General features: G+C 38.9%; 1 protein-coding gene across 13 annotated transcripts in view; it reads right to left on the reverse strand.

Annotated features, from left to right (window-relative positions):
- Erc1 (ELKS/RAB6-interacting/CAST family member 1) overlaps positions 1–27,356 on the reverse strand; it is a 301,008-nt gene that overhangs the window by 144,169 nt on the left and 129,483 nt on the right. For 8 of the 13 annotated variants that reach the window (XM_031383184.1, XM_031383181.1, XM_031383180.1 and 5 more), the window contains 2 exons: positions 16,881–17,016; positions 5,778–5,909 (listed from right to left, as the gene is read on the reverse strand). In XM_031383184.1, the coding sequence (XP_031239044.1) occupies positions 5,778–5,909; positions 16,881–17,016 (268 nt within the window). The remainder of the gene's footprint in view (positions 1–5,777; positions 5,910–16,880; positions 17,017–27,356) is intronic. The other 5 variants (XM_031383186.1, XM_031383187.1, XM_031383192.1 and 2 more) reach the window with 1 other exon arrangement.

Raw genomic sequence — 27,356 nt, forward strand, 5'->3', positions numbered from 1 at the left:
CAGATGAATCCTCCTATAATACATTCAGTGAAAGAATCTACCACACTAAAAGATTATGCCATTGGCTTAAAGTTGTTTATATTCTACATTATGCCCAGTCACACTACCTAGCACATATTCAAGTTCTGTATTTTTCATAGCCCTTTCTGTTTTCATTTGACAATTTCCTCAATATTTCTACCAGAAAATCATATCTTTTAGCATTAACTAATACTATAATTATTTTTAAAATCACCCTGTTCTTTTTACTTGTTAGTATTGTAGATAGGTGGTAGTATTTTACCTTTTATTAATAATTTCATTGAAACTCTGATATACTTTCATTTAATATAAAGATGTCAATAATTATTTTGAAATTATTTACAAGATATAAATCATATAAATATGATTTTAAACAAAATGCAAGGTAGTTTCAAATGAGTCACTTCACTTTTATTCAGAACCTTGTTAAAAGAAAAAATACATGCAAGGATGGAATTTAATGTCTGATAACCCAAGAAAGCAGAAAGGGAACTCCTTAGTATGAAGTGAATACATATATGCCTGCACACACAGAGGCTTACATGCAGAACCCCATGCCCAACACATAGAGGCCACAATAAGGCCCAACATTTGAAGGGAGCCTTTTTGTTTAAGATGAAATTATTCCCTTTTCTCACAAATATAGGAGCTATTAAATGCAGAGAAATGGCAAATTAAGTCAGTCTTGAGGTAACGTTTAAGATGTCTGACACTCTTACTATAAACATGTAGGATCCCTTACACTAACTAGTACATAAAATTACAAGGAGAACTCTAACGAAGGTTTAAAAAAGAAAAAATCACATTGAGGGCTGGGAAAGAGCCCTTACTTCTAATAAGCAGTTGCCTTGAAAACATGAACTCAGTACTATGCTGAGAACCCATCTAAAGACAGCTGGACACCATGGCACACTTTTGCCATCCCAGGGATAGGGAGCCAGAGACAGATGTTACCTGGGGATCTCCACCTAGCCTAGCTAAATAGCTCCAGGTCAGTGACAGACCTTGTCTCAAATGAGCTGGGGAGATGGTTCAGTGATTACAGTATTTTCATACAAGCATGAAAATCTGAGTTTGATCTCTAGCACCCACATAAGAAAGCCAGGCATGGCAGAGTGCACATGTAATCCCGGTGCTTGCTGGGGCTTGCTGGCCAGACAGTCTAAGTAAATGGGTAAGTTCCAGGCAAGGGACCTTGTCTCAAAAAACTGAAACAAGAAACCCTGGGGAGGGTTCAGAAGTCAGAGAGTTCTTGCTGCTCTTGCAGAAGCCTTAGGTTCAGGTCCCAGCACCAACATGGCAGCTCACAACTATCTACAACTTTAGTGCCAGAGGATCTGATACCCTACTTCTGGCCTCTGTAGGCTCATGGTGCACACACATACACGCAGGCAACACACTCACAAACATAATGTGTGTGTGTGTGTGTGTGTGTGTGTGTGTGTGTATTCTTATAAGGTGAAGAGTAACTAAAGAAGACACCTAATATTGATGTCTAATTGCAACAAACACACACAAATCTATAAAAACCCAAAGGTGGACAGGCAGTACCTGAGGAAATATACCTGAGGTTGTCTTCTGACCTTCAAATGCATGTGCATGTATGCACATGAGCACATATACATTCACTTACCTACAAACAGAAGAACATGCATGCATGCACATACATACCCCAAAACAATATAGTATGTTGCAATATCCACTATTTTACTTATTTTAAATTTTTTAAAGTGACTACAATACTATATACGGTTTTAATTCTTCTGACATTCTGTAAGTGTCTGAGTTTATATACTTACTAACTGAGCTTATTTGAGACATTTCCACTAATAAATGCATTGGAATTTAGGTTATTTGGTTGCCATTACTATATTCAATTATTATTCTTCTAACTTAAGACAATTTCTTACAATCTTTCTCAGATCAAAAAGAGAGGTCTAAACACGAAGATTTCTGCTATGGTAGTACACAGTCACTTAACAACTACTTTCAATAGGCCAGAGGTCACATAATTTTCTTTGAAACAGCATTCCTGTTGGCCTTTGAAGTTTCCTGTCATGTTCAAAATGGCTCCTGTTTTGAGGCTAGCTGTCACCATTAAGACAGATGATATAGTTCCACCAGACTTATTTCGGGGTTTAATACGTACCTGATCTTTATAACCAGCCACCAAAACAACTAGATTGTATTATAAGGTAGAATATTCTACATAGTTCTAAGAAATAAGTTTGTATTTTTGATGCTTTTAAACCACTCAGCTTTCAGTTTAGTAATCTGTCAATAGAGACATGAAATTTAGCCTAAGACTCAGAAGGGTAAGTGCTATCCATAATTGAGTAAATGGAGCTGGTGGGATGGTTCAGAGGTAAACTGCCTGCTGCCAAGTATGATGACCTGAATTTGAGCCTCAAGACCTGTATGGTGGAAGGAAAAAACAACTTCCACAGGCTGTCCCTAAGCCCTTCATGTATATGCTTTCATATGCATTCCTCCCCATACACAAATTAATAAATGTACAGAATTTTTAAAAACTTGAATGTAACCTATTAAGTACACAATAAAAAAACTAGTCTTTAAAACACTAAAAACTGCAAGGCAGTGGTGGCGCATGCCTTTAATCCCAGCACTTGGGGGCAGAGGCAGGCGGATTTCTGAGTTTGAGGCCAGCCTGGTCTACAGAGTGAGTTCCAGGACAGCCAGGGCTATATAGAGAAACCCTGTCTTGAAAAACCAAACCAAACCAAACCAAACAAAACAAAAAAAACATTAAAAACCTATTTCTAAGGCAGGAAAAGATGAGACAAATATTGAAATCCCTAATGTTAAACTTACCAAGAAAGGACAAAAGTATTATCCAAAAAATAAATAAATAATCAAATGACAAAAGGTTTTCATATTAATTGATACTATATTACATGACATTATAATGCTCTGAAAGTTCCTGAATTCATACATGTTTGTGTTTCACAAACCACTTACTCTTTCAGTTGAGGACCCGCTGTGACCTGAGTCTTGCATGCTAGTTTCTGTCAGCTAAAATAGCAACAGGTGGCTAGAATTTTGAGACATATATTTTCCTATTCTTAAAGACAGGGTAAAGATAATATTAAATTATGTTTTATTTGTACTTTCCAGCTATGATCTTTTAAAAATCAAGAACTAAGGAATGGAAATTACTTGAAAGTAGCTAATCTAAGTATTTATGTAACTCAAATCATGTTATTCTGTTCAGATAAAATGCTTTAGTAAATGGAGCATAAAAAAGCAGCTGAATCAGAGAATAAAATATTCTAAAATACTGCTTTGATAACTATTGCAAACATCATAAAATTATTACTATCCTCCAGGATGTTTAGTTGCTAGAGTGACTATGTAGTCCTCAGGCATGCAGACAGAGGTCAGAATGAAATTCCACTCACTCCCTCACTAATGAAACAGAATTATGTCACTTATATGCTCACTTAATGCCACTGTTCTTCCAGGAGGTTGTCACTTCTGAAGCCGTAATAGCACACAGACAAACCTCCTGCACCCAGGGAGCTCATATTCTACTAGAGAAAATAGTGGATGTATTTTCAAGTAATACGCCTATTATATATTACATAAATAGCTAATAATAACAGGTTACAAAACAGAGATAAGTGAAATATTCAAAAATCCTACAAAGACACATGACTCAGACCTGAAAGGTCACAAGTTCTAGAGAAGTAGGCTACATCCAGCCTACTGTTACAAATAGGGATGTTGCTTCAAGTAGAGAGATCTAGTACTCTAACAAATGAAACTATTCTGTACTGCTGTATGAGAGGACCAGTGAGCACAAAGGCTCGTTTTCTGCCCAGATGTGCTGTTTAGATGATTAAACAACAGGGTGAACAAAGCACTTATCTTGGGAGTTAGCAGTCCAAAGATAGCTGGTAACTGTCGGTACCTTGTTTTAAGATTAAGCTGTAAATTTTGTAAATCATATTGAAGTAATGAATCACATATTTAGGGAGTAAATCAAGTTTACTTCATAGAGATGGAATATGATCTTACATGCATGTCAGGCTAGCTGGACAAAAGTTGTAGGTGGAAGGTACAAACACAAAGTCAGAGAGAAGAGGGTGGGGCTGGGATGCTCAGAGCACCTGCAGTGCAAGCATGGGGATCTGAGCTCCACCACAAGAACTCAGGTGCAGACAAAGCTGGGCGGAGTCAGACAGTTTGATGGCTGGGGCTCACTAGGCAGTAACCCTAACTAGGTCAGATGCTTCTAAAAAGAGATGACATCAAGTCAAAGTTAATAAAGAGACAAAGAATGCCATTAGCTATGAATAAAGTGATCAGTCAAGATGTCAGGACAATTATAATCTTATAGCTCCAAGCGTCGATGTAACTAATCTTACAAACGCTGTCAGACATTCAGGACACTAAAGCACTAAAGGCTATTCCTGAAGCTACCACAGCTATACAGAGACTCTATAAGGTACCTACTATAGTGTATATGCCCTGAAGTGGGCATTTCCTTAATTCCCAGTAACAGCAGCTTCTCACATGGGAGGCTATCTCCCATCAGATTCCTACTACTATGCCACTGAACTCACTTTACCTAATGTCCTAGACTAGGTTTATGTCCATTTGACGTGTGCTAGAGGCACTTGAGAAGAGGAATGCTCAACAGAAAATAAGCCCAATTTGCATTTTCTTAATTACTGATTGATATTGAAGGGTCCAGCCACTGTGGGTGATACCACCCCTGGGCATCTGAACCTGGGGTGCTATAACAAAGCAGGCTGTGCAAGCCAGAGGGATGGAAGCTAGTAAGCATCATTCCTTCATGCATTTGCATGGAGGCGCCTCCCGCCTCCGGATCCTTGCCCTGTTTGAGTTCCTGGCCTGACTTCTCTCACTGATGGACTGGGGTATAGACGGAAATAAATCCTTTTTTACCCAAGCCGCTTTTAGTTATTGTGTTTTACCATAGGAATTGAAACCTACCTAAGGTACCTAGATAGTATTTATCATTCTCTCACATACACAAGGGGTAGGGTGCTACAAAAATTAAGTATTATGGTATCTGTGGTAGATGGATTTAAAGCCTCAAGTCAAATTTTCAAACTGCAAACCAAGATTACAGCGTTCATTTACTAAAACTGTTCCTTCAATCTACAGCTCCCATCTTCACTTATTCTTTACCTACTAAAGAATAAAAAGCAAGCATACAGGGACCTGGAAGAGAAGTGGAAGCAAGTAAAACAAAGGCCATGAACAGCAATAGTAGCAGCAGCTCTCAAGTTACCTCAAGGCTGAGACAGGGCAGTGTGGCAGTGGAGTGCCACCACACCTATACATATGCTGTTCAAAACTGCTATCCACTTTTATATCAACAAATGCTCCTTGAAAAACGATATAAAATAAACTACTTTCTAATTGAGACATGTTTGTGTTCTCCTTCATGTCCAAGCTGGGGCTTTGCGCAGTCATGTAACAAACATACATGTTGCATGTTTTGTCAGTCACATTCCACTAGCTTTTACTACATGAACATATATGAAGCATTCCTAAATTACTACTGCAGAAACCTCAGGTTACCACGAGCCGGTCCTTGCCCAGTTATATTTTAGTCACTCTGTAAGTCTAAACACTAACTCTTGATGAAGTAGTTCTGCAGCACCAATAACAGTCAGCGTGTACAGCTCACCTCAAACTACACTGGTTGGTTGTACCTTGTGTTTACCCAGCAGCATTGCTAGTAGCTACATAAAATCGCAGACCTGTTTCTCAGCATTGGTCCTGGCTGATTCCTCTTGTGCCAGCACCATTTCACGCTCTGCAGTTATCTGTACACTTTCTCTCAGTGCTTCTTCCAGCTCTTCAATCCTGTCATCCTTCTTACGGAGACTGTCCTGGAAAACGATGAAGACCCAGTGAAGTAGGTTAATCAGTTACCTCAAGAAGCGCCTACTCACCAAGGAAGAACTATTACTAAACATCCTTCTATTCAGAAGCAAACAGGCCAGAAAGATACCTCCATAGAGTAAAGAATTAAAGAAGGGAAGAAGAGAAAAAGGAAGCTGAAGTCTATTATTAAGAGCATAGGATTAAGTTAGTGAAGCGAGACAGACATGATGGATTTGCTCTCTGCAACAGAGAGAAGGAAGCTGCTCGTGTTAGATGGCATAAGCAATAAGAGGTTAACTATTTAAAAATACAAAGCTATTTTTAAAAACTACCACTTAAACTGGGCTGAAAGCCAGGTCTGATGGAGCCTCTACTTAGAGTCAATCCGACAACACTATCTCCCTTTGGAAGTCACAACTAGATGATAGACAATCTTCATAAAGACAATTTCTGGAAATTTTCTTTTTAAAAAGGAACATGCTTCCTAACATTTCAATAAAGTGAAACTTTGTCTTCTTCTGAAAACACTAGAAACACACATATACACATATATACACCCATATATACATATGAGTATGACTGGTTTGAATATGAATGAGCAATTTAGTTAAGCAAGTAATACACTCTAGTAGGAGTTTGTAATATAACTTTTCATCTATGTAGCAAAACTTTTATTAGTCTATATAATCTCAAGGACACTATAGCAGTAGGAAAGATGAAAGAAAAAGCCAAGAATGGAACTATGGATTTCTCAGACTATTCTAAGCACTTTCTTTTCAATCTCTTAAGGAGGGAGGGGGAACCAAAACCAAAGGATTTGGAACAAGTATATTCAATACTTATATTTTGTATTCAAATAAGAAAATGAGTAACAACGTTACCTATATGTTGATACAAAGAAGAATAAAAGCAAGCCCTTATCTTTTAGTATTTGTCAACTCAAATAAACTAAGGAACTGAAACAAAAACCAAGCATGGTAACTCCTACCTAAACAACAGCACTCACAAGGCTGAGGCAGGAAGTTGTCCATGAGATCAAGGCCATCCTGGACTACAGTGTGAGATGCAGTCTCAAAAAAGATGAGAGAGGAGGAAAAAGAAGAAGAAAACAAAACTAAGAAACTGGGAAAAGGGGTGTTTCATGACAGTGGGTTGGGGACAGTGGGGTTTTGGTTCCGCTTTTTAAAATAAAAACAGAAAGTGATGACAACAGAAGCAAATTCAAACAACTGGGATTCCCTCAGATAACCTCTGCTTTACAGCAAATAATCGAAATAACAAAGCCATATTTACAGAAGAGAGAAAATTTACCCAACTATGTATCTGACAAGGGTTAGTACTCGAAAATGTGTGAGTCCTAAACTGCAAGAAAATGACCCAATTCATAAAAAGGACAAGAGATGATAGACACCTTAAAAGCACACATCAAAATGACACACAATTTTGAAAACAAACTCTTCAATGTCACGAGTCATTGAGGAAATGTAATTCGAAACCACAAGGAGATATTTCAGTCCTGTTGGGTCACTATAAAGACATGGACTGAGCACTCATGAGGATGCAGGCAGGAACTCTTTCTTATTCACTATGGCAAACAGAATGAAGCTCCCTCAAAATATTAAAACTCAACTACTGTATGAGTCAGCAATTCTAAACCTGAAGAGTTAAGTGAAAGGAAACTGGTAGGCTGCAGACACATCTACTTGACCAGCCTCACTACAGCACCACATAATGGCCCACAGCTAAACAACAGCCAGGAGACAGAATCACCCTAGGTGTCTATCAATAGATGAATGGATAAGGAAATATTCTATCTTCCAGCCAGTGAGATGACTCAACCAGCAAAGCTAGATGGTTTGAGTTCAGTTCCCTAGACCTTACATGAAGAATGAACAAAGTCGTCCTCTGACTTCCATACAAGCACACAGCATGTCACAAGTGTCTCCCTCATCATACAGACATGTACAAAAACAATAATTTTAAAAAGTAAAATGTTCTCTATGCCAGCCTTACTCAGATCACATGACTTCCTGTCTCCCTCTGCTCTATCTCCCTGGTCCCGGCCAAAATGTATGGCTTGCCTGATAGGGAGTTTTTAAAAACTCTAATAATAAAGTCATCTTTAAGTTCAATTGGTTTGTTCTTACAAAAAATGTGCTATATATACATAACAGGAATACTATCAAACTGGGAAGGGGGAGGGAGAGAGAGAAGGAGAGAGGAAGGGGTGGGAGAGAGAGAGAGCCAGAGAGAGAGAAAGAGAGAGAGAGAAAGAGAGAGAGAGAGAGAGAGAGAGAGAGAGAGAGAGAGAGAGAGAGCACTTTGTTTTCTATGATGATGAAAACTCCAGAGGACATCAAGTTAACTGAAATGAGCTAAGTACATTAAGCTAAACTGAACATACGGAATCTAAAAAGTTGATGTTATAGAAGCAGAGTGTACGATGGCAGATGGAAGAGAAGCATTTTGCCTTGTTTTGTTTTAATCTAAGGTACTTACGCCAGCAAGGATTATTCCTGAACCTTGTCTTTCCTCTTTGAATGGTTAGCTAATCATGTCAGACTGTGGAGTCAGAAGCCCACCAATGGGATGAGACACAGTAACCACCTACGTCAGGAATGAAGGACATAAAGTAGTCTGTGTCGCTAGCCCAGTTTGGGGTCTTGGACACCTTCTACAAAAATGCATCCTCGCTAGAATACATTTGCTTTGTGTATTCTTTTATGGGACACCAAGGTTATTTATTAAAAACTGCTAAGAATTGGGAGCTTTTCTGGATTTCAAACCCATTTGGGAAGTGTTCAGATTCCCTCCCTAAGGAGAGACATGTCCCTCTCCAACTACAGTGGCTTCCAGGGTTTCTGGTGAAATACATTTTTTTTTTCGATCAGCAATCACCCCTGTATGGAAGGTTTCTCCACAATACAGCAAAGGACACAAATGAGTAAAGACCACTGTAACCAGGCCCATGTGTGAATAAGGCCAAAGGTAGGAAATGCTATGAAGGACAGCAAAGTATTTCTTTAGTAGTCAGGCAGGTCATTCTGAACGTTGAAACACTTAATGCATGAAATGCAGTGAAGCCAGGATGTGAAATCACCTAGGAAGAAGACCTGGAAGCAGGGCTTCATGGGGACAATAAGGAGAGGGAGGTACTGAGATCCTCAACCAACAACTACAAAAAAGACAACAGATCCTCTCAGACTGAAGCAAACCAAATCCTCTCGTTAGCAAGCAGCTCTCTAACTCTGTTCAACATACTCCTCTCTATCCTAAGTGAAGACAGGTTGATCAATGCTAAATAATGAGTGAATGAATGAATGAATGAATAAATGCTGCAAAACTTAGGTTTAATGCCCTGTCTCCTCTCCCAGGCAGCTCTTCTTCTAACTGGGTCAAAATGCCACAGATAGCTATTAACGTTTTAAATTAAGAACAAGTTGGTTTCTTATGGTTTTAAATTCTAGCCACTGAGAGTCAAACAGACCCCACTGACCTCAACCCACACCATGATCAAGTGGGACAAAATGGCCCATGGATTCCTTCTGTGGCACAACTTAAGCATGGGAACTGAGAAGAAGTCAAACAGGATTCAGATGACACTGCTTGGCATCCACTGTTATGATTTGTGTGACAGGGTAATGTACTCATCTTTCTTATTTTGAAACCAAGGAATACCTTCCTATTTTGTTGCCTTGTTATTTTGGACCTACATGGTAACCTAACTCAGTGACTTTTTAAGGGAAAGAGGGTGACTATCCATATTTAATCTGTGAAATGAATAAATCCCATAATGACTGTGCATATTTAATCTGTAAGACAATGAGTCCCATAGGGATTTGTTCCCTGATGAGGACTGGGTTAATTTTATCATGTAGTAGAGTTCACCATAAGGAAGAAGTAACCATGTGGTTTGCTGTCATCTTGGCTAATGACCCCATCAAGATGGATGCAACCATGTGATGTAGCTACCATCTTGGCTAATGATGTTATTAAGACGTAGTCAGTCACATGACATGGTATCATGGTTATTGATATCATGAACATGGCAAAGGCCACATGAATTCACTGGGATCTTGGTTAATATAACCACATTTCATAAACCAAAACGGTGATAGCTATAAAACTTCCCAGTGCTAGTGAGCCCTCTATTTTATATGAAATTAAGAGGAAACACCAGGCTTCCATGGTGGTTTATTTTTATTATTATTATCCTAATTTTGACACAGTTTTACATGATTTATTTACAGATTTCTAGAGGGAATTTCAGGGTTTTTCCAACATGTGCTCGCAACACTACCAGATATCAATGGTAGCTGATACTTTTAAATGGTTAGACTCCAAAAGCTCAGATATAATTTGCTTCAGTCCAGAGCTGAGTGTTTGGAAAGCACAGATACTAAGGGAAACCAAAGGAATAGACTGCCAGGTACTGGGCAAGCTCCTGCCAGATGGCACCTGCAATAGCTGGAGGCAAAGAGCTGGGCTTGGGAGGGAGGCTTGAGATGTGGTGTGTTCTGTGTCCAGCCTGTTCTTTCTGCGTGATATCAACGTGTTTTTCTATAACTGAAATACAGCATTCTTTTCCTTCTCACAACTCCTCTATTCCAGACTTGTGGCCTGTTTTTATTTCTGCCCTCCCAAACCCTAGGTACCCTGGCTTTTGTTTTCACTTTTCCCTTATAATGACACAATAACTGGCTGGTGCCACCCCTTTCCAGTGCTTTTAGGTTTTATTGTTTGCTATTCTTTAGATTACAAGACTAAATATGGTGAATTATAAGGTGGCTTTTTTTATCATAGATGTCTAACAGGTAGCCCTCTTTACAGAGAGAACTCATCCTGAGCACTATGATGGCTGACCCCTATCTGAGAAGTGTAATGTGGATTTACAGATTATAAATTTGAGGGAAGGGGTCAAAGGGGATCACTTAAAGGGAGTATTAAAGCTTTGAACCACAAATAACCAGAAATCTCCCTGTTCTGCATAACCATTTTATTATCCTAAAACTTGATCTCGTTAGGAGGGAAAGTCCTCCTTAAGTTTTTCAGGCTGTTAGTCTGCATTTGCATGCAGGCCCAAACTGCTGTGGGTCCAGGCTTCCGAGCAGTTAACATACCAAATCCAGCCAGGGAGGACTTCAGGCAGGACATGGAAAGGCAGGTACTTCTGACAGTCTGTACTTCCATTGCTGGCGCTGTATGTCACTTACTTAAGATTCTATAAAATTTAAGGTATCTAATCTCGGTTGTCGATTTGACTAGGGCTGGAATCCTAAAACCCAAATAGCTGAGTATACCACTGACAAACTAGCCAGACCACGGTCTGCCTGTAAGCCATTCTAATAAATCCCCTATGTCTCTTATGTGCTATTATAACCTGGGCCAGAAGTCCCACATTATGTCTTCTGCCTTCCTCTACTATTCACACACCACAACTTCCACAAGCACTACACAAAGGTATGAACATCAGAAACTGAAGGCAATTTGAAACCTAAATGGAAGACAGTTATCACAGTACAGGTATAGTCCCAGGTTAACTTAAAACTCTCAATCCTACAGCCTTAGCTTCATTAGTGTAGGGTGCTGGAATTCTAGTAATGAGCCACCTTGATCTAAAATTGATTTTAAATGTTCTTATTGCAAATAAGTGAAGATCTGAAGATATTCCTTATTCTACAACATATGTATATGGTAAATAGCAGATTACAACTAAACAGAAACAATGGTTATTTCTTTGTTAAAAATAAAACTACAAAAAGAAAAAGTGTGGGCTATATAAGGAGCTAGCCAGTTTATCGTTGTTTAGCTTTTGCATGAAGCTGGGGTATAACAAGCAGGTCTTCACATGTGCCAGGCAAGTATTCTACCACTGAGCTACATCCCAGATCTGGAGTTAGATACTTTAATAGCACCAAGGTTTTAGAGAAATTATTAAGCTGATAACCTAGGAGAATAAGGGAAGAGAGAAGAATAAGTAGGGAAAGTACTGTAGAACAAACACAAAGCTCTAGAAAGCTACCTGAGAACACTAAAGAACAGGCTTGGCCATTTTAAAAATACTTCCAAATACTTAAAACAAGAGCAGTATATGCCATTCAGTTTCCATTAGCTTTACTTGCTCATCAGAACTAACACATCACCAGTTCCTACTATGGGTTAGCCTACTTTGCCAACCACACTTATACAGAAAGATAGATACTTACAGAGTACAGGCCATAACTGTGTGGCAACTTTATGAGAGATTTGGGAGAGAGACTTGAAAGCTATCAATGAATTCCTCAGCTCCTCAAAAAAAAAAAAAAAAAAAAAAAAAAAAAAAAAAAAAAAAAAGCTCCATATTCAGAGGAGATTAGGTCAAAATCCCGTGGCAGCTTGGAAGTTTACTTGAGCAAGTTACCAGAGTGTTAGCTCCTTGAGACACTCCCTTTCACAATTCACAAACATTGGTCTCTCTCAAGTATCTCTAGGTGTTGCTTCTTGGTGATATGGCCTGGCAAGCTGCAGGAAGGGGACACTCTGAACAGGCTCCTGCACCCGCTTCCAACATAGTAAGCCGTCCCTTTGTTTACAGCCGCAGTATTAGCTTGTCTGACAGGCACGTGGAATTACTAGCTGAAGCCAAGCAACAAAGAGACAATGCAGCTTTCCACTCTAGACCTATCACAAGACTGGACCAAGGAGCAAGGAACAGTTCTGCCCATGCCCAGGAGGAGTCAGGGCTTTACACTCTATAGAAAACACTGGATTCCTTTCTTTCAAAAATGGGGGAATTTTAGATGCCATATTTATCCACTAGACTTTTAAAAATAATAATTGTTTCTACAACCAAAAGAGAGACAAATTTGTACCTAACCAGATTCCCCAACTACCTTGCCACCGCTGCCACCAAGGACCTTTATTTAGACTGTCTCACAAATAAAAAATTTATATCTGTTCTAGCCTTTGTCTTCTTGCTTTCTACAAACTGTAAAACAGCATGAAAGGAAGAAAATTAGTCCCCATCCCCACCAAATGCATAAATACATCTATTTTGCTTTACAATTATAATTTCAATTTCCCATTTTCTTTTACAGTGCAGGTAAACTAAGATGGCAGCAGGTTTACGGTCCTAAACTGCCCAGTAACCAGCTGTCAATATAAAGTTGAATTTCATAACAGTTGTTAAGATTCCAGCTTCCCACTGCCCTTCTCTTGAATTAGAGATGTTCAGTGAGGAAAGTAAAAAAAAAAAAAGTAACCACCACAAAAATTTGTTTTACCTTTTAAAACTTTTTTCAAACTAAAGTTCCATGCAATAGACTCCAGAGAATATATGTTCAGTCTACTTAACTAATAGCCTATATGAAATGTGAGTCATCAAATTTATGTTAAACTGTGCCTTAGAGAAAAATGTTAAAACAACCCAGATGTTTTTTAACTGAAGAATGAATATAAAAAATGTGGTTCATTTATTTACACATTAGAATATTATGCAGCTATTAAAAATGAGGACATCACCAATTTTGCAGGCAGTTGGATGAAGCTAGAAAATATCATCCTGAGTGAGGTACACAGACTCAAAAGGACATACATGGTATGTACTCACTGATAAGTGGCTATTAGCCAAAACATTCAGAATACCCATGATACAACTCACAGACTGTAAGATGCTTACAAGAAAGAAGGCCCAAGTGTGGATACCTTAAATCCACTTAGAAGGATCCACAAAATAATCATGGGAGGCAAAGGGAAGGAGGAACCTGGGTAGGAGAGGGGAGGCAGGAGGGAAAAGGAGAGGCAGGATCAGGTGTGAGGAGAGACAGGAGAGACACTCAGAGGCCAGGAGAATGAATGGAAATGTGTAGCAGTAGGGTTGGGGGGACCTTTAGAAAGTTCCAGAGACCTGGGAAGTAAGAGGCTACCAGGACTCAATGGGGATGACATTAGTTGAAATGCCCAACTGAGGGGAGATGGGACCTGAAGAGACCACTTCCAGTAGATAGATATGGCTCCCAGTTGAGGCAGGGGGTCACCTACCCATGTTTAAAATTTTAACCCAGAATTGTTCCTTTCTAAAAGAAATTCAGAGACTGACAGAAAGCCCACCCAGTGACCAACCTGACCTGGGATCCATCCCATGCGTGCACACCAAACCCTGACACTATTGCTGATGCCAAGAAGTGCTTGCAGATAGGAGCCTAATATGGCTGTCCTCTGAGAGGCTCTATCTGCAGCTCACTGAGATAAATGCAGATAATTACAGCCAACAATTGGATTCAGGTTGGGGACCCATAAATATGTGATTTTTAAGATCATTTTCAAAATTAAATTCCAGATTTCTCTATCATCCTCCTTGTTGTCTCCAGTGGGCTATCTCACAGACACTATAACTGTTGAAAATGGACTTGTTCTTTTTCCTGGGCAATCTCAAATAACTATCATTATTGGGCTCTGTCATCTTATTTGTCACCAATATATATTCAAATATCTAGGCCAAGAACCTAGGAATAGCCCCTCTTTGTGTTCTTTCTTTCCCTCACCAGCTTCTATCATTCACTCTCATTTCCACTATTACACCACAGGCCTACTAGAATGAGCTCCCTGAAAGGAAGGATTTGCTCTGTCTTCTATGCTATTAATGGGTCTGCCACTCAATTCTGTACACATTGATTCTCTCATTCATTTTACTCCAATGCTGTCAAAATACAAACTGGATCCTATCATCCTTTCAATGCAAACCCACTGTGGTCAACAATGTCCTTTATGATCTGATTCTCCCTTGCACACTCTACCTTGCTACAGTCTGGATGGACACATGGCTTCCACCCTGAGAATGACCTTTTTTTTTTGGTTTTTCGAGACAGAGTTTCTCTGTGTAACCGTGGCTGTCCTGGAACTCACTCTGTAGATCAGGCTGGCCTTGAACTCAGAAATCCGCCTGCCTCTGCCTCCCAAGTGCTGGGATTAAAGGCGTGCGCCACAACCGCCCAGCCCATTTCCTCCACTCTTTACATTTACGTTGAAGTTCTACTGTAATGTTGGGGCAGCCTTTTCTAGAGGGCGCTTCCTAGATTTGGTGTCCAACTACAGAGTACCCAGTTTACTGTTATGCATTGCTGCCTTTGCTTCCTTCCCTCCTGATGTAATAAAATATCTAACAGAAGCAGCATGAAGGAGAAAGAACTCATCTTGGCTCATTGTTTAAGCCACAATGTGGTCAAGGAACAGAAAGTGGCAAAGAAGTCAAGGCAGTAGAAACTCGAAGTAGATGGTCACACTCCGTCTACAATCAAACAAGCAGCAATAGATGCATGGTAGAGCTCAGCTCAGTTTCTCCATCTTACAACCCCCCCCCCCCAGCAAATGGCCCCTCCCACAGTTAAGTAAACTGCTAAGGAAATATGTCAATAAATATTTTAATTAAAACTGTATTCTGGATTTACTGTACTCAGGATTATTGGTGGCAAGAGTAAAAGAAATTCCCCCAAATGAATATTTTCCATCCATCAGATTCACATTTTGAAAAAGAAGAAGTATAGGAAAAGGAAAACATTGCCAATATGAAGCTTTGGCAAGGGTGAGAGAAACTGATAAGGTACATTTCAAAAGCTGGTATAATTGAGGAAAAAAAATTTGTAAGAACTGTAAGCAGTAATTGTTGTATGAATGAGGAACAAGAAAAAAAAAAAAAAAGGATACCCACTGATCAACTTATGTCTAGAAGGAAGTCACTGAAAAGCCTAAAACTCTGGAATTCCCAACTGTACAGTGCACACTGCACCAAGGGGACAGAGATGGGTCAGCACATGCTGAGCATCTCTGAGATCTAAGCCTTCTCTCTAAAGTATTATGGCATGAGAAACAGGCCATGCTACAGACATAGGCAATGCCACATTAAAGTCACTGCTGAGTCAGTCAGGGAGCTGGCCCTGTAGTAATTTAGTGCCTCTGTACTCAATCCCCCAACTACGTTAGGCCTGACTTAAATACTAAGACTCTAATTGGCATTTCTCACACTATAGATGCTAGTATCATGATTAGCCTGAGTTTAATTAAGTTGTGAATAATTGCACTCTTGCTGCTCTCCCAGAGGAGGAGGCTCTGACTGTCAGCACTCCCATGGCAGCTCACAGCCATCTGTAACTCAAGTTGCATGGAAGGTCATGCTCTCTTCTGACCTCTACGGTCAACAGGTGCAGATATGATGCACAGATATACATGCAGGCAAAAACACCCATATGCATAACAACATAAAAAGATAAATTAAAAAGGAGGTGCACACCTTTAAAAAAATTAGAAAGAGGGGGCTGGAGAGATGGCTCCATGATTAAGAGCACTGGCTGCTCTTCTAAAAGACCTATGTTCAATTCTCAGCACCAACATGGTAGCTCACAGCTATATGTAAATCTAGTATCAGGAGGTTTGACACCCTCTGAGGGTACCAGGCATACAAAAATGGTATACATGCAGGCAAAAGACCTATACATGTAAAACTATAATAATAATAATAATAATAATAATAATAATAATAATATAATAAGTAGTAGTAGTAGTTATATAATATGTTATAAAATAATAATTTAAAAACTTTAAAAGAAAAAATAGGAGGAAAAACAAAGTCAGGGGTGGCGGGGGAGATAGATCCACACAAACCAAAATTGCCAATGCACTTTAATGAATGGAACTGCCAGACAGTTGTACAAACAATCCTCAAGCTTTATTGCAACACATTCACTGGACTGACATTGAACTTACCAATTAAGTGTGATCAACTTGAAGCAAGATGACTCCTATGCTGAGGTATCCTCACATAGCTGGAGAATAAAACTTGCCTTTTCTATGTAAAAGCCATTCCTTTTTTGCTTAACAGGGAGTCTAAGGGGAAGGCAGCAAGCAGGGTTAGAAAGAGAAAGAGGAGGATGCAGAGACAGAGCGAACAGCAGATAATGGAGGATCAGATCATGGCGTGCACTCTTGCAGCCTTAGGCTCTGACCTGCAGTTGCTGAGAGCTGTCACTGAGACTGTCCTCCCTTCTGCGGGCCTCCTCCAGCATCTGTGCACTCTTCTTCTTCTCCACCTGTTCCTTGTGCTTCAGATTCGCTACCTTCTTATTCTGGTCTTTCACTTGCCTGTTGATGGAAAAAGGGAGATAACGCTTTTCACGTATGCACAGGAGGTATATGTTTATTTACATGCTTGCCTGTGTCAACGACTATCCGAAGAGCAACAGGATACTCCTGATGCAGATTCTTTTCAAAAAGTCCAAGTTTTTCCTGCCCAAGGTACCAAACTGTACACAACACTAATGCTGCAGTTTTCTAATGGAAATGTATTCTAGCACACACAATGAAATTGTTGAATAAAAGAAAGGCACAGGAGGGCGTGAAACACAGAAGCAGTCTCGACATCAATATACTGAAATATTAGTTGGCTGATTAAGGTATGATCTTGGCACACCTTCACAATCATATGCTTATTAAATACTTCAAATACTCAATAGGCAATGTCTACTGTATATGTGGATGACAATAATGACAGAAGCAGCTAGGAACTTAGGAGAAGAAAGAGAATACTGTACTTCTGCAGCTCTCTTTACTCTCTATCTAGATAAACTCTCACTCCATCCTTCACTGTGAATAGTCTAAAGTTTATTAAATTCAATTTTATGTTTAAAATGGCCTTCCTGTTGTGAAGAATTCTATTCATGCCTTCAATCTCAGTACCTGCAAGGGTTAGGAAGGACAGCTGGGATTTTAAGGTCAGCCTAAGCTACATAATGAGTTCTAGACTAGTCTTAAAAAACAGAGCTAAGATCTATTTCCAAACAAGTAAAATAAAAGTCCTTTTCTTACATGTCTGTTACACACATATAGATGGCTTCGTTAGTTTGCACATTTTCTAATTTTATAAGATTTCTAAGTACTTATTTTCAACATGTTGTCTAAGACTCAGAGTTATCCGTGAAAATGGCATGGATTATTTTAATCCCTCAATTTCTACTATAATATCAAATGATGCCTAGAATCTTTTACTCCATTCTCAAAGTAATGGGCAACTTTCTTGCTATGGCAAACAATGCTACTTAGTACAAAGTGACAGAACTATGAAAGAGTTTGTCCAAAGGATAGGTCCAGGTCACATAGTACCTCTTTAACAATTTCTCTCATAAGAATGCATGTCACATATCACCACATCAAATAACGCATAGCACTATATAGACAAAGTGTCTCGAGTGTAGGACTGTTTTATTGGGTGGGCTGGAAAGCTTACTTGAAACCCAGGGCCCTGCACACATGCTCAGGTAAGCCTCTATCATTGCTCTCTACCTCAGCCCAGCCAATTCAAGTTCTAAAATGCAGCCTCCTGGTTATCATGTGGAACCTCCTTCCGTATAGTGTCTGGCCTTTCCTCTTTCCACCACTATCAGTCAACTAAATATGTTTCTTCCGTCAGTTAGGACACCTTTGTCTTATTTTGTTGTTGTATGTATGTTTGTTTGTTTGTTTAATTTATTCTTCTCTCATATATTACATCCAGACCACAGTTTACCCTCTCTCCTCTCCTCTGAATCCCTACACCCCCACCTCATTTTCCTCAAGATTTACTCCCTCATTTACCTTCAGAAAGGGGAGGTCTCCCAGGGATATCGACCAAACACAGTATATCAAGCTGCAATAAGACTAGGCACACCCCTTACATTTAGGGTGGACAAGGCAACCTAGTAGAAGGAACAGGGTCCCAGAAACAGGCAGGAGAGCTATAGGAAGCCCCTGATCCCATGGTTAGGAGTCCCACGGTTAGGAGTCCCACAAACTCATCAAGCTACACAACTATAACATATGCAAAGGGCCTAGGTCAGATCCATATGGGCTTCTCTAGGAGTCCCCTAGGAGCCCTTGTAGTAGATTCTGTGGGTTTTCTTGTGGTGCCCTTGTGTACTGGCTGGTTTTGTGTGTCAACTTGACACAGGCTGGAGTTATCACAGAGAAGGGAGCTTCAGTTGGGGAAGTGCCTCCATGAGGTCGTGGGGCATTTTCTCAATTAGTGATCAAGGGGGTAGGGCCCCTTGTGGGTGGTGCCATCCCTGGACTGGAAGTCTTGGGTTCTATAAGAGAGCAGGCTGAGCAAGCCAGGGGAAGCAAGCCAGTAAGGAGCATCTCTCCATGGCCTCTGCATCAGCTCCTGCTTCCTGACCTGCTTGAGTTCCAGTCCTGACTTCCTCTGGTGATCAACAGCCATGTGGAAGTGTAAGCTCAATAAACCCTTTCCTCCCCAACATGCTTCTTGGTCATGATGTTTGTGCAGGAATAGAAACCCTGACTAAGACACCTTTGATACCTCTGGCTCCTCTAGTTCTTCTCCCTCTTTCACAGGATTCACAGAGCTCTACCTAATGTTTGGCTATGGGTTTCTGCATCTGTTCCCATTAGTTGCTGGATGAAGCCTTTCCGGCTCGAGCATGTGTTTCTCTCTCTCTCTCTCTCTCTCTCTCTCTCTCTCTCTCTCTCTCTCTCTCTCTCTCCCTCCCTCCCTCCCTCCCTCCCTCCCTCTCTCCCTCCCTCCCTCTCTCTCTCTTGCTCTCTCTCTCTCTGTGTGTGCTTGTCAGACCTCTTAAATGTTGTCTAAATATTTTCTCCCAACATATGAGCTATTTCACTAATCGTTTTATGTTGCACTTGTATTTAGCCACCGTTGGATCATAATAAACAACATACAAAGTCCTTGCATTTACAGTCAATTAGTTCTGACAACAGTGCTAGGAACAAGAAGTGAGGAAAGACTACTTTCTTCAATGAACAATGCTGAAAAACTGGATCTACATCAAGAACAATGGGCTTGAGCCTGTATTTTCACATCATATATAAAAATTAACTCACGCCATATTAAAGATTTAAATATGAAGCCAAAAATTACAAGAAGAAAACATAAAGAAAAGAATTCTATAACAATAAGCAGTGCATTTTTGTATCAAAAGTACTTTCTACAAAGCAAAGAGATTTTCTCAAATTAAAAATTTGGTCCATGTCAAACAATAGAGGAAAGAGAATCTTATAGACAGAATAGCAGAAAATATTTGCAAGCCAAAAAATAAGCCTGATAAGGAGTTAATATACAAATTAAAAAAAAAAAAAACAGCTCATTTCACTAAGAGGGAAAAAGTTAAGAATGAGTAAAGGACGTCAGATGATGGCATACACGTGCTAGCTACATGGGGGCTGAAGACTAAGAATCATGTGAGTACAAGACCAGTCCAAACAAGACACAAAAGCAACCAACATAAAGAAGGTAGGGTTGGGAGTTGCAGGAGTGTGGTAAATGAGCAAAAGACTTGACATTTTATAGAAAATGCAAAACACCAATTTTTACATGGGGACAGTATTCAGTAGACAAAGGAATAACTGTATCTACATAGGAAAACATATTCAACATTACAAAAAATGCAAATCAAACCAACAAGGTAGTACCTCTTATAAATATATCATCTCTTATAATAGCTATAGTAAAAAAGACAACAGATAGCAAGTGCTGGTGAGGATGTGGACAAAACAGAATCTTGGTATACTGAAATAACCACTATGGAAATTTTTTTTGGCACATCCTCAAAAAAACCTAAAAACAGTGCCACATGAGCAGCCTAGAGGCTGAGATGGAAGAACAGATCACAAGCTTGAGACCAATCTGGCTTATATAATGAATCTCCGGTCAGTTTCTACTATATAGTACGAGCCTGTCTAAACAAAACCAACAAACCAATATATCCTTTAAAAAAGACCTGTGCAGGCCTGCCATCCCAGCTGAGCAGGAAGGATCACAATTCAGAGCCTGCTGGACAACAGAGTGAGTTCAAGCTCAGCAAGGACAACTTAGTGAGACTCTGCTTCAAAATAAAAAGTAGGCCTGTCAACATGCATCATGGGTAGGAGAGAGCTTACAAAGACCATCCCCTTTGTGGAGCTCTGAGTATGGTAGTTAATGTCTGCTGAGGAACAAAGAGTCAAGAGGAAATAGTGAATTAATGGCATTGACAACAAAATAAAAACTTGTCCTGTGACAGAATCCACACCACTGAAGACAGTAACACTTCACTTTGTCATATGAGGTATTACAGGTGTCTGCTACAGACACAATAAAAACATCACTATCAACAATGTAAATGTAAATCACTATCAAATGTAAATGTAACATTTACATTTGTTTTTCCAACTTCATAATTTTGTTTTAGCAGTTCCAAAATATAGTAGTCTATTAAGTAATAACAACAAGTAATAACAAGTAATAACAACAGCAAGTAACAACAACAACTATCAAGTAATAACAACAACAACAACAAGATTGGGAATTTCACATTAGAAAAGTCAAATAAATTAAGAATAATTCAGCTTTTATGAGTCACACAGCTTATTTTCAAAATACTTCTTAGACTTTTCCCATACTATATACATAAACTCCTCTCACTTTTTATCTGAGAGTTATTCCAGATGGCGCTGGCTGCTAGTGAAGTCTGTAGCAAGACCTGGCTATTGAAGGAATTGTGACACACGAAATAAGGAACCCACTTAAAACCACTAGATTAGTTTTTGGTTAAAGGCATATATTACAGGCTGAATATCTGATCCAATCAAAGCTGTACTACTTTTCAGCACTTTTTAAAATCATAATTATATCTTATAGCAAAAAATGTAATTATATCTTAAAGCATAAGAAAATAAATTTACTCCTTACAACACAGAACTAGGTCACAGTTTTGAATTTCAGAACAAGATTTAAGAAATCCATTACTCACAACCTAATCTACCCTATACCTCATCTATGTGTATATTTAAAAATACTTACATTTTGATTTTCAAAATACTGGATGTAACATTCATATGACTTTATTAATTCAAAAAGGTGTGATGGAATTCTTGCAACACAAAGCATGACTGTGCATGCACACACAAGGAAGATGTTTAAAGATCAGGGTGTCTGTTTTTGTCTTTTTGAGTCTTTTTCTTGATTGTCTAAGCAAATTATTTTTAACTTCTTTTTAACAATAAGATAGCTACATCTTAATGGTAAGACACAGCCCACATTCTACATGTGGTTCCCTGTCTTCTTTCTCAATATCCTTTGCTTTAGTTTAAGTCCATTACTGTTACACTCTAAAGACTAAGAATCAGCATTACCTGGCATCTTTCTCCACTGACTTTTCCTGCCTTGGCTGTGTGGAAAGTGTGAGCACGGGTGTACACACAGTGTATCCACAAAGTAACTACAACTGAGGACAGCACAGTGAGTTTCCTGCCTCGCTAAACACCCTTTCTCACTTATTTTCTTAGTTTGGGACATAAAGAGAAATATCAAAATGTTAGTAAAATAGAAGGCATTTCTTGAATGTATATGTAGAAATATATATTATAAAATGTCAGAAATGTGAGATATTTTTATTCCTTTTCCCCCTACAAACTAAACAGTAAATAATTTTGCTTAAATCTTAGCATATAGGAAAATCTAAACGTTAGAAAATCCATCATGTACTCAGAAAAAAAGAATTCCAATAGTTTTGTAAGATTTTTTTCAAAAACTCAGATTTAGTTGTACTTGGATTAATCTGAGTTAAATTTAGATAAATGCTTATCTTTTATCATTTTTCAAGTAGAAAAGAAGTGAGTGTGATTAATATGATTTCCTTTATTAAAAGTCACAACTGATCATTTCTTAGAATGACCATAAACAGAGAGATAATGACTGACAGATATAACTGCACCATCACATGGTGGGAACAAACAGAAGCCTCAGAAGGGTGAAAACAAAGAGATGAAGGAAATACACGTTTATTCTCCTTGGTCCCTGAGACCAAAGAATTTATAAGATGCCAATTTCCCAAACTTGGTCTGCATATTAGTAAGGGCTGTGCCCTTATGTTTGTTGTTATTGCCCTAACTCCTTACCTCTTAAAGCCAAAACTTAAAAGGGTCCTTTAATAAGCCATAACTACTCTTGGTACTCTGTACTACACACACACACTCTCTCTCACAAACACACCCCACACACACACACACCCCACACACACCCCAAATAAATAAAATGTTTTTTTTTTTTTTTTTTAGATTTATTTATTTATTACATGTAAGTACACTGTAGCTGTCTTCAGACATCCCAGAAGAAGGGGTCAGATCTCATTGTGGATGGTTGTAAGCCATCATGTGGTTGCTGGGATTTGAACTCATGACCTTCAGAAGAGCAGTCAGCACTCTTAACTGCTGAGCCACCTCTCCAGCCCCAAGAAACCAAATAAAATGTTTTTAAGAAGAAAATGCCTTTGTAGAGTCTAAAGCTAAAACTGGATATAGTGACATAATTCCAGCCACCATTTTTTTATAGTATTGAATCTCTGGAAATCAACATATATATAGCATGTAGACTTATATGATCACTTTAGTTGGGCAGAAAATAAATCTTTATAAACATTCAGCATTCATACATGATAGTGGAGCCCCCCCACCCTGAGAAACTAGGAATAGAAAGAAATGCCTCGATGTAATAAGCCTATGTACATGTCAATCACCCAGCCATTCCTGGAAGCAAGCCAATATACTACTGAATATGGTTTTAAGATTTTTATTAAGACTTTTATGTTCATATTCAAGAGGAAATTGCTCTATAATTTTATTTTCTTATCCGTGTGTGTGTCTGTGCACGTGCATCCTCTTACTATGGTGCCTGGGTGGAGCTCAGAAGGCAACTTCTAAAAGCTGGTTTTCTTTTTCCTCTGTGGATTCTGAAGATCAAACTCAGATCAGCATGCTTGCGCCACCAGCTCTTTTACCCACCAATCCATTGCTCCAGACTACAATCCTTCTTTTCCTGGTCTGTCCTTATCTAGACTTGGTTTCAGTGTAAGAAATAACTTCATAAAATAAGGCTGGTAGTATTCCTTATTTTTCTGATTCACAGAACGGAGTGGAAAGCACTGATGTTCATCTTTTTTACTACGTTTAAACGTACTTATTTTTAGTGAAGATGTATGACATTATTTTGTCCTTTAAAAAACAATGTCTCCATTCCAAATAAATCATGATCAAAATGAAGAGATCAAAGTATCAGTCCCAGTGTTCTATAAATGATGGGCAGCAGCCAGTTATGGTGGCTGGTGATCAAAACAATCCAAAGAAATCTTACAGTTGAATTAACATTTTTCCATTTCTAAATGATCATACAGAAAATCATATCTGACTGGGTATGGTGGTGAACCCCTTTAATACCAGTACAAAAAAGACAGAGGCAGGCAGATCTCTGTAAGTTCAAGGTCAGCCTATTCTACATAGTGAGTTCCAGTTCAGACTAAAGGAGTACACAAAGGATGGCCTTGCCAGGAATCAATGAGAGGAGCAGTTCTTGGTCCTATGGAGGCTTGATAGATGCCCCAGTGTGGGGGAATTGAGGGCAGGGAGGTGGGAGTGGGTGGGAGGGTAGAGGAACACCCTCATAGAAGCAAGGGGGAGAGGGGACGGGGTGGGAGTTTTCAGGGAAGGGAGGAACCAGGTAATGGGATAACACTTGAAATGTAAATATATTATAGAAAGATAGATAGATAGATAGATAGATAGATAGATATAGACTGACAGACAGAATGGCAATTTTTGCCCATTTCCTGCCAATCATTTTATATACTTACAACTTTCCTTTTTTTTTTTTTTGGTTTTTTGAGACAGGGTTTCTTTATATAGCCCTGGCTATCCTGGAACTCACTCTGTAGACCAAGCTGGCCTCGAACTCAGAAATCCGCCTGCCTCTGCCTCCCAAGTGCTGAAATTAAAGGTGTGCACCACCACTGCCCAGTTTCAACTTTCTATTCTTTAACTTATATTCTGTGTATAATTTTGTTAACAAGGTCCACCTCTTGTAAATAATGAAGGGCTTGATTTTAATTTCTTTATATTAAGGAAAGAGGAGTTAAATTTTATTTTTATTTTATGTATATGGGTTTTTATGTTTATTTATGTATATACAACACATCTGTGTTAAATGCATGCAGAGCCTGGATAACATTCTCAAACCCCTTGAAACTGGAATTATTTAAAATTGTAAACCACCACACAAGTGCTAGGAATGGGACCTGATTCCTTTGCAAGAGGAGAAGATACTCTTAACTGCTGAATCATCTCTTTAGTACCTGGCTCTTGAATTTTGATTCACTCAGTTGGCTTACAGTCTTTTCTTGTGGAACTGGGAGCATTAACATTCGGGGTACTACTAAAAGGATTTTTGCTGGCTTCTGTCATTTTGACAATTATTTTCTTGGTTGGTATTTTAGTTTCTATTGTGTGATAAACAGTATGACCAAAAACAACTTGCGGGTTGGGGGGGTAGTTTACTTTATCTTATATGTCTAGGTAACAGTCTATCGCTAGGGAAAGTCAGGGCAGAAATACAAGCAGGGCAGGCACCTGGAGGCAGAAACGGAAGCGATCAGAGAAATCATGGAGGGCTGCTGCTTACTGGCTTGCTCTGACTGCTTCCTTACAGCATCCAGGACCACCAGCCTAAGACATCTGCAATAAGCTTGGCCTTCCTGCATCAATCATCAATCAAGAAAATGCCCCATAGGCCAATCTGGTGGTAGCATTTCTTCAAGTGAGATTCCCTCTTCCCAAATGACTCTAACTTATGTCAAGCTGACATAAGACTTGCCAGCAGAGCACAAGAAAAAGGATTTCTTTTTCCCTGGTGTTCCTTAGATTGCTGTTTTATTTAGATTCTTTTCTAGTTCTTGTTTGCTACTCTAGTCCTCTCATCAGATTTATTTACTGCTGTACTCTAGAGCTGTGACTGCCTCTCTCCCCTTTCTTCCTCTTGTGTATAGAATTCCTTTAAGTACTTTTTGTAGTGCTGGTTTTGTGATCATTAATTGCTTTCATTTCTGCTCATCTTGAAAAGTCTTTATCTCTCCATCAATTAAAAGATAAGTATTTAGCAAATATAATAATCTTATCTGACAATTAATCAGGATTTAAAGGACAGAATTCTATGCCTTCTTAGCTTTTAGGGTTTCTGTTGGAGACTCTAAAATTATTCCAGTGAATTTATCTTTGTACATGAATTGTGCTTCTCTCTGGGAGCTTTCAATAACTTCCCTTGCTCTGCAGTTTTCACATTTTAACTAGGGCATCTCCTGGCATGGTTTTCTTCTGGTTGTGTCTACCTGAGGTTCTAAATATCTCTCCTATGTCCATATTTTTCCCTCAATGTAAAATTTTCCTGATTTTATTTAACTGAATGTTTATTCTATGCCTCAATTTTTTTTCTCAGTTTCCTTTTTACCGAAAGGATTCATTTGGGTGCTTTCTTATTCATGGCCCAAAGTTCTTGGCTGCTATTGTCTAAATGCACTTTTCTTCAATCTTGTGTTCTAATGCTGATATTTTTCTCAATTTGACATTGTATGCTGATAAAGCTTTCCACTGCATTTTTTATTTAGCTTTTTTTCTATTCTCTTTTTGGAAAAGTCTCAATTTTCCCACTATGTGTTTCAATTTCCCATCCACACCATTGGTTTTCTTGTAGATCCCAAATATACTTCCTTACCTCATTCATTTGTTTTTTGAATCCTCTTTAAATTTCTAGATGTGGTATTATGAATTCTTTGGAAATCCCACTATTTCATTATCTTTGGTTTCAGCTATGGAGGAAGTGCAGGCGTTGGGAGCTTTCTAATAGCTTGGTTTTTCATACTGTTTTTGTGTTTCTATTTTATAGTATTTTATGTGAAGAGATGGGAAGGTTTTTACAAGTTCATTTCCCCCATTAAAACATAGCCTTCCTTCAGGTTATGATCACCACTACTAACAGGACAGAAGCAGATAGCACTGAGGAAAGCTGACAACAAATCAAATATTAAAGTGAAATAAAAAGCAATTGGGTTCATTTTAGAACATAGTCCAAGAATGGAATCTTGTGGGAAGAATTCTAAGTACTTGTGAGAAAATGCCAAGAAACCAAGACCATTTTCCCTGTGCCCCTATGCTCTAGTGCTACTCAGAGTGATTCACTTAATCTTTACATTTGATAATCATCCTAATTTTATAGAGCAAAACCTACACATAAGAAGTCTAGGAAAACCCAAATAATCTGGGATTACTTTTCAGTCTGGAGTTCATATAACATAAAGAGACAGGAAGATCAGAAATGCAAAGCCAATATGGGTTACCTACGTAAACACCCTGTCTGGGAAAAAGCAAACCTAAAATAAAACGTCACAGCTAAATACTGTCATTTGGCTGCCTGAACCTGGGGCAATCATTTTCTTTGTGCCTACTTCCCCATGAGAATAACAACTTTCCCTGCCTACTGCTAGCCAATAAGTATCAAGAGAAGGACGCTTTCATAAACAGGAGCAACATGTTACTTGCCACGTACACTTGCATGAAGGCGGTATCTGAGGCGTAAACTTCAAGGAAAGTCAGTCTCCTGCCTCTGCATTGTCGCC

Source organism: Mastomys coucha, unplaced genomic scaffold (assembly GCF_008632895.1).
Source record: "Mastomys coucha isolate ucsf_1 unplaced genomic scaffold, UCSF_Mcou_1 pScaffold20, whole genome shotgun sequence".
Classification (NCBI taxonomy): Eukaryota; Metazoa; Chordata; class Mammalia; order Rodentia; family Muridae; genus Mastomys; species Mastomys coucha.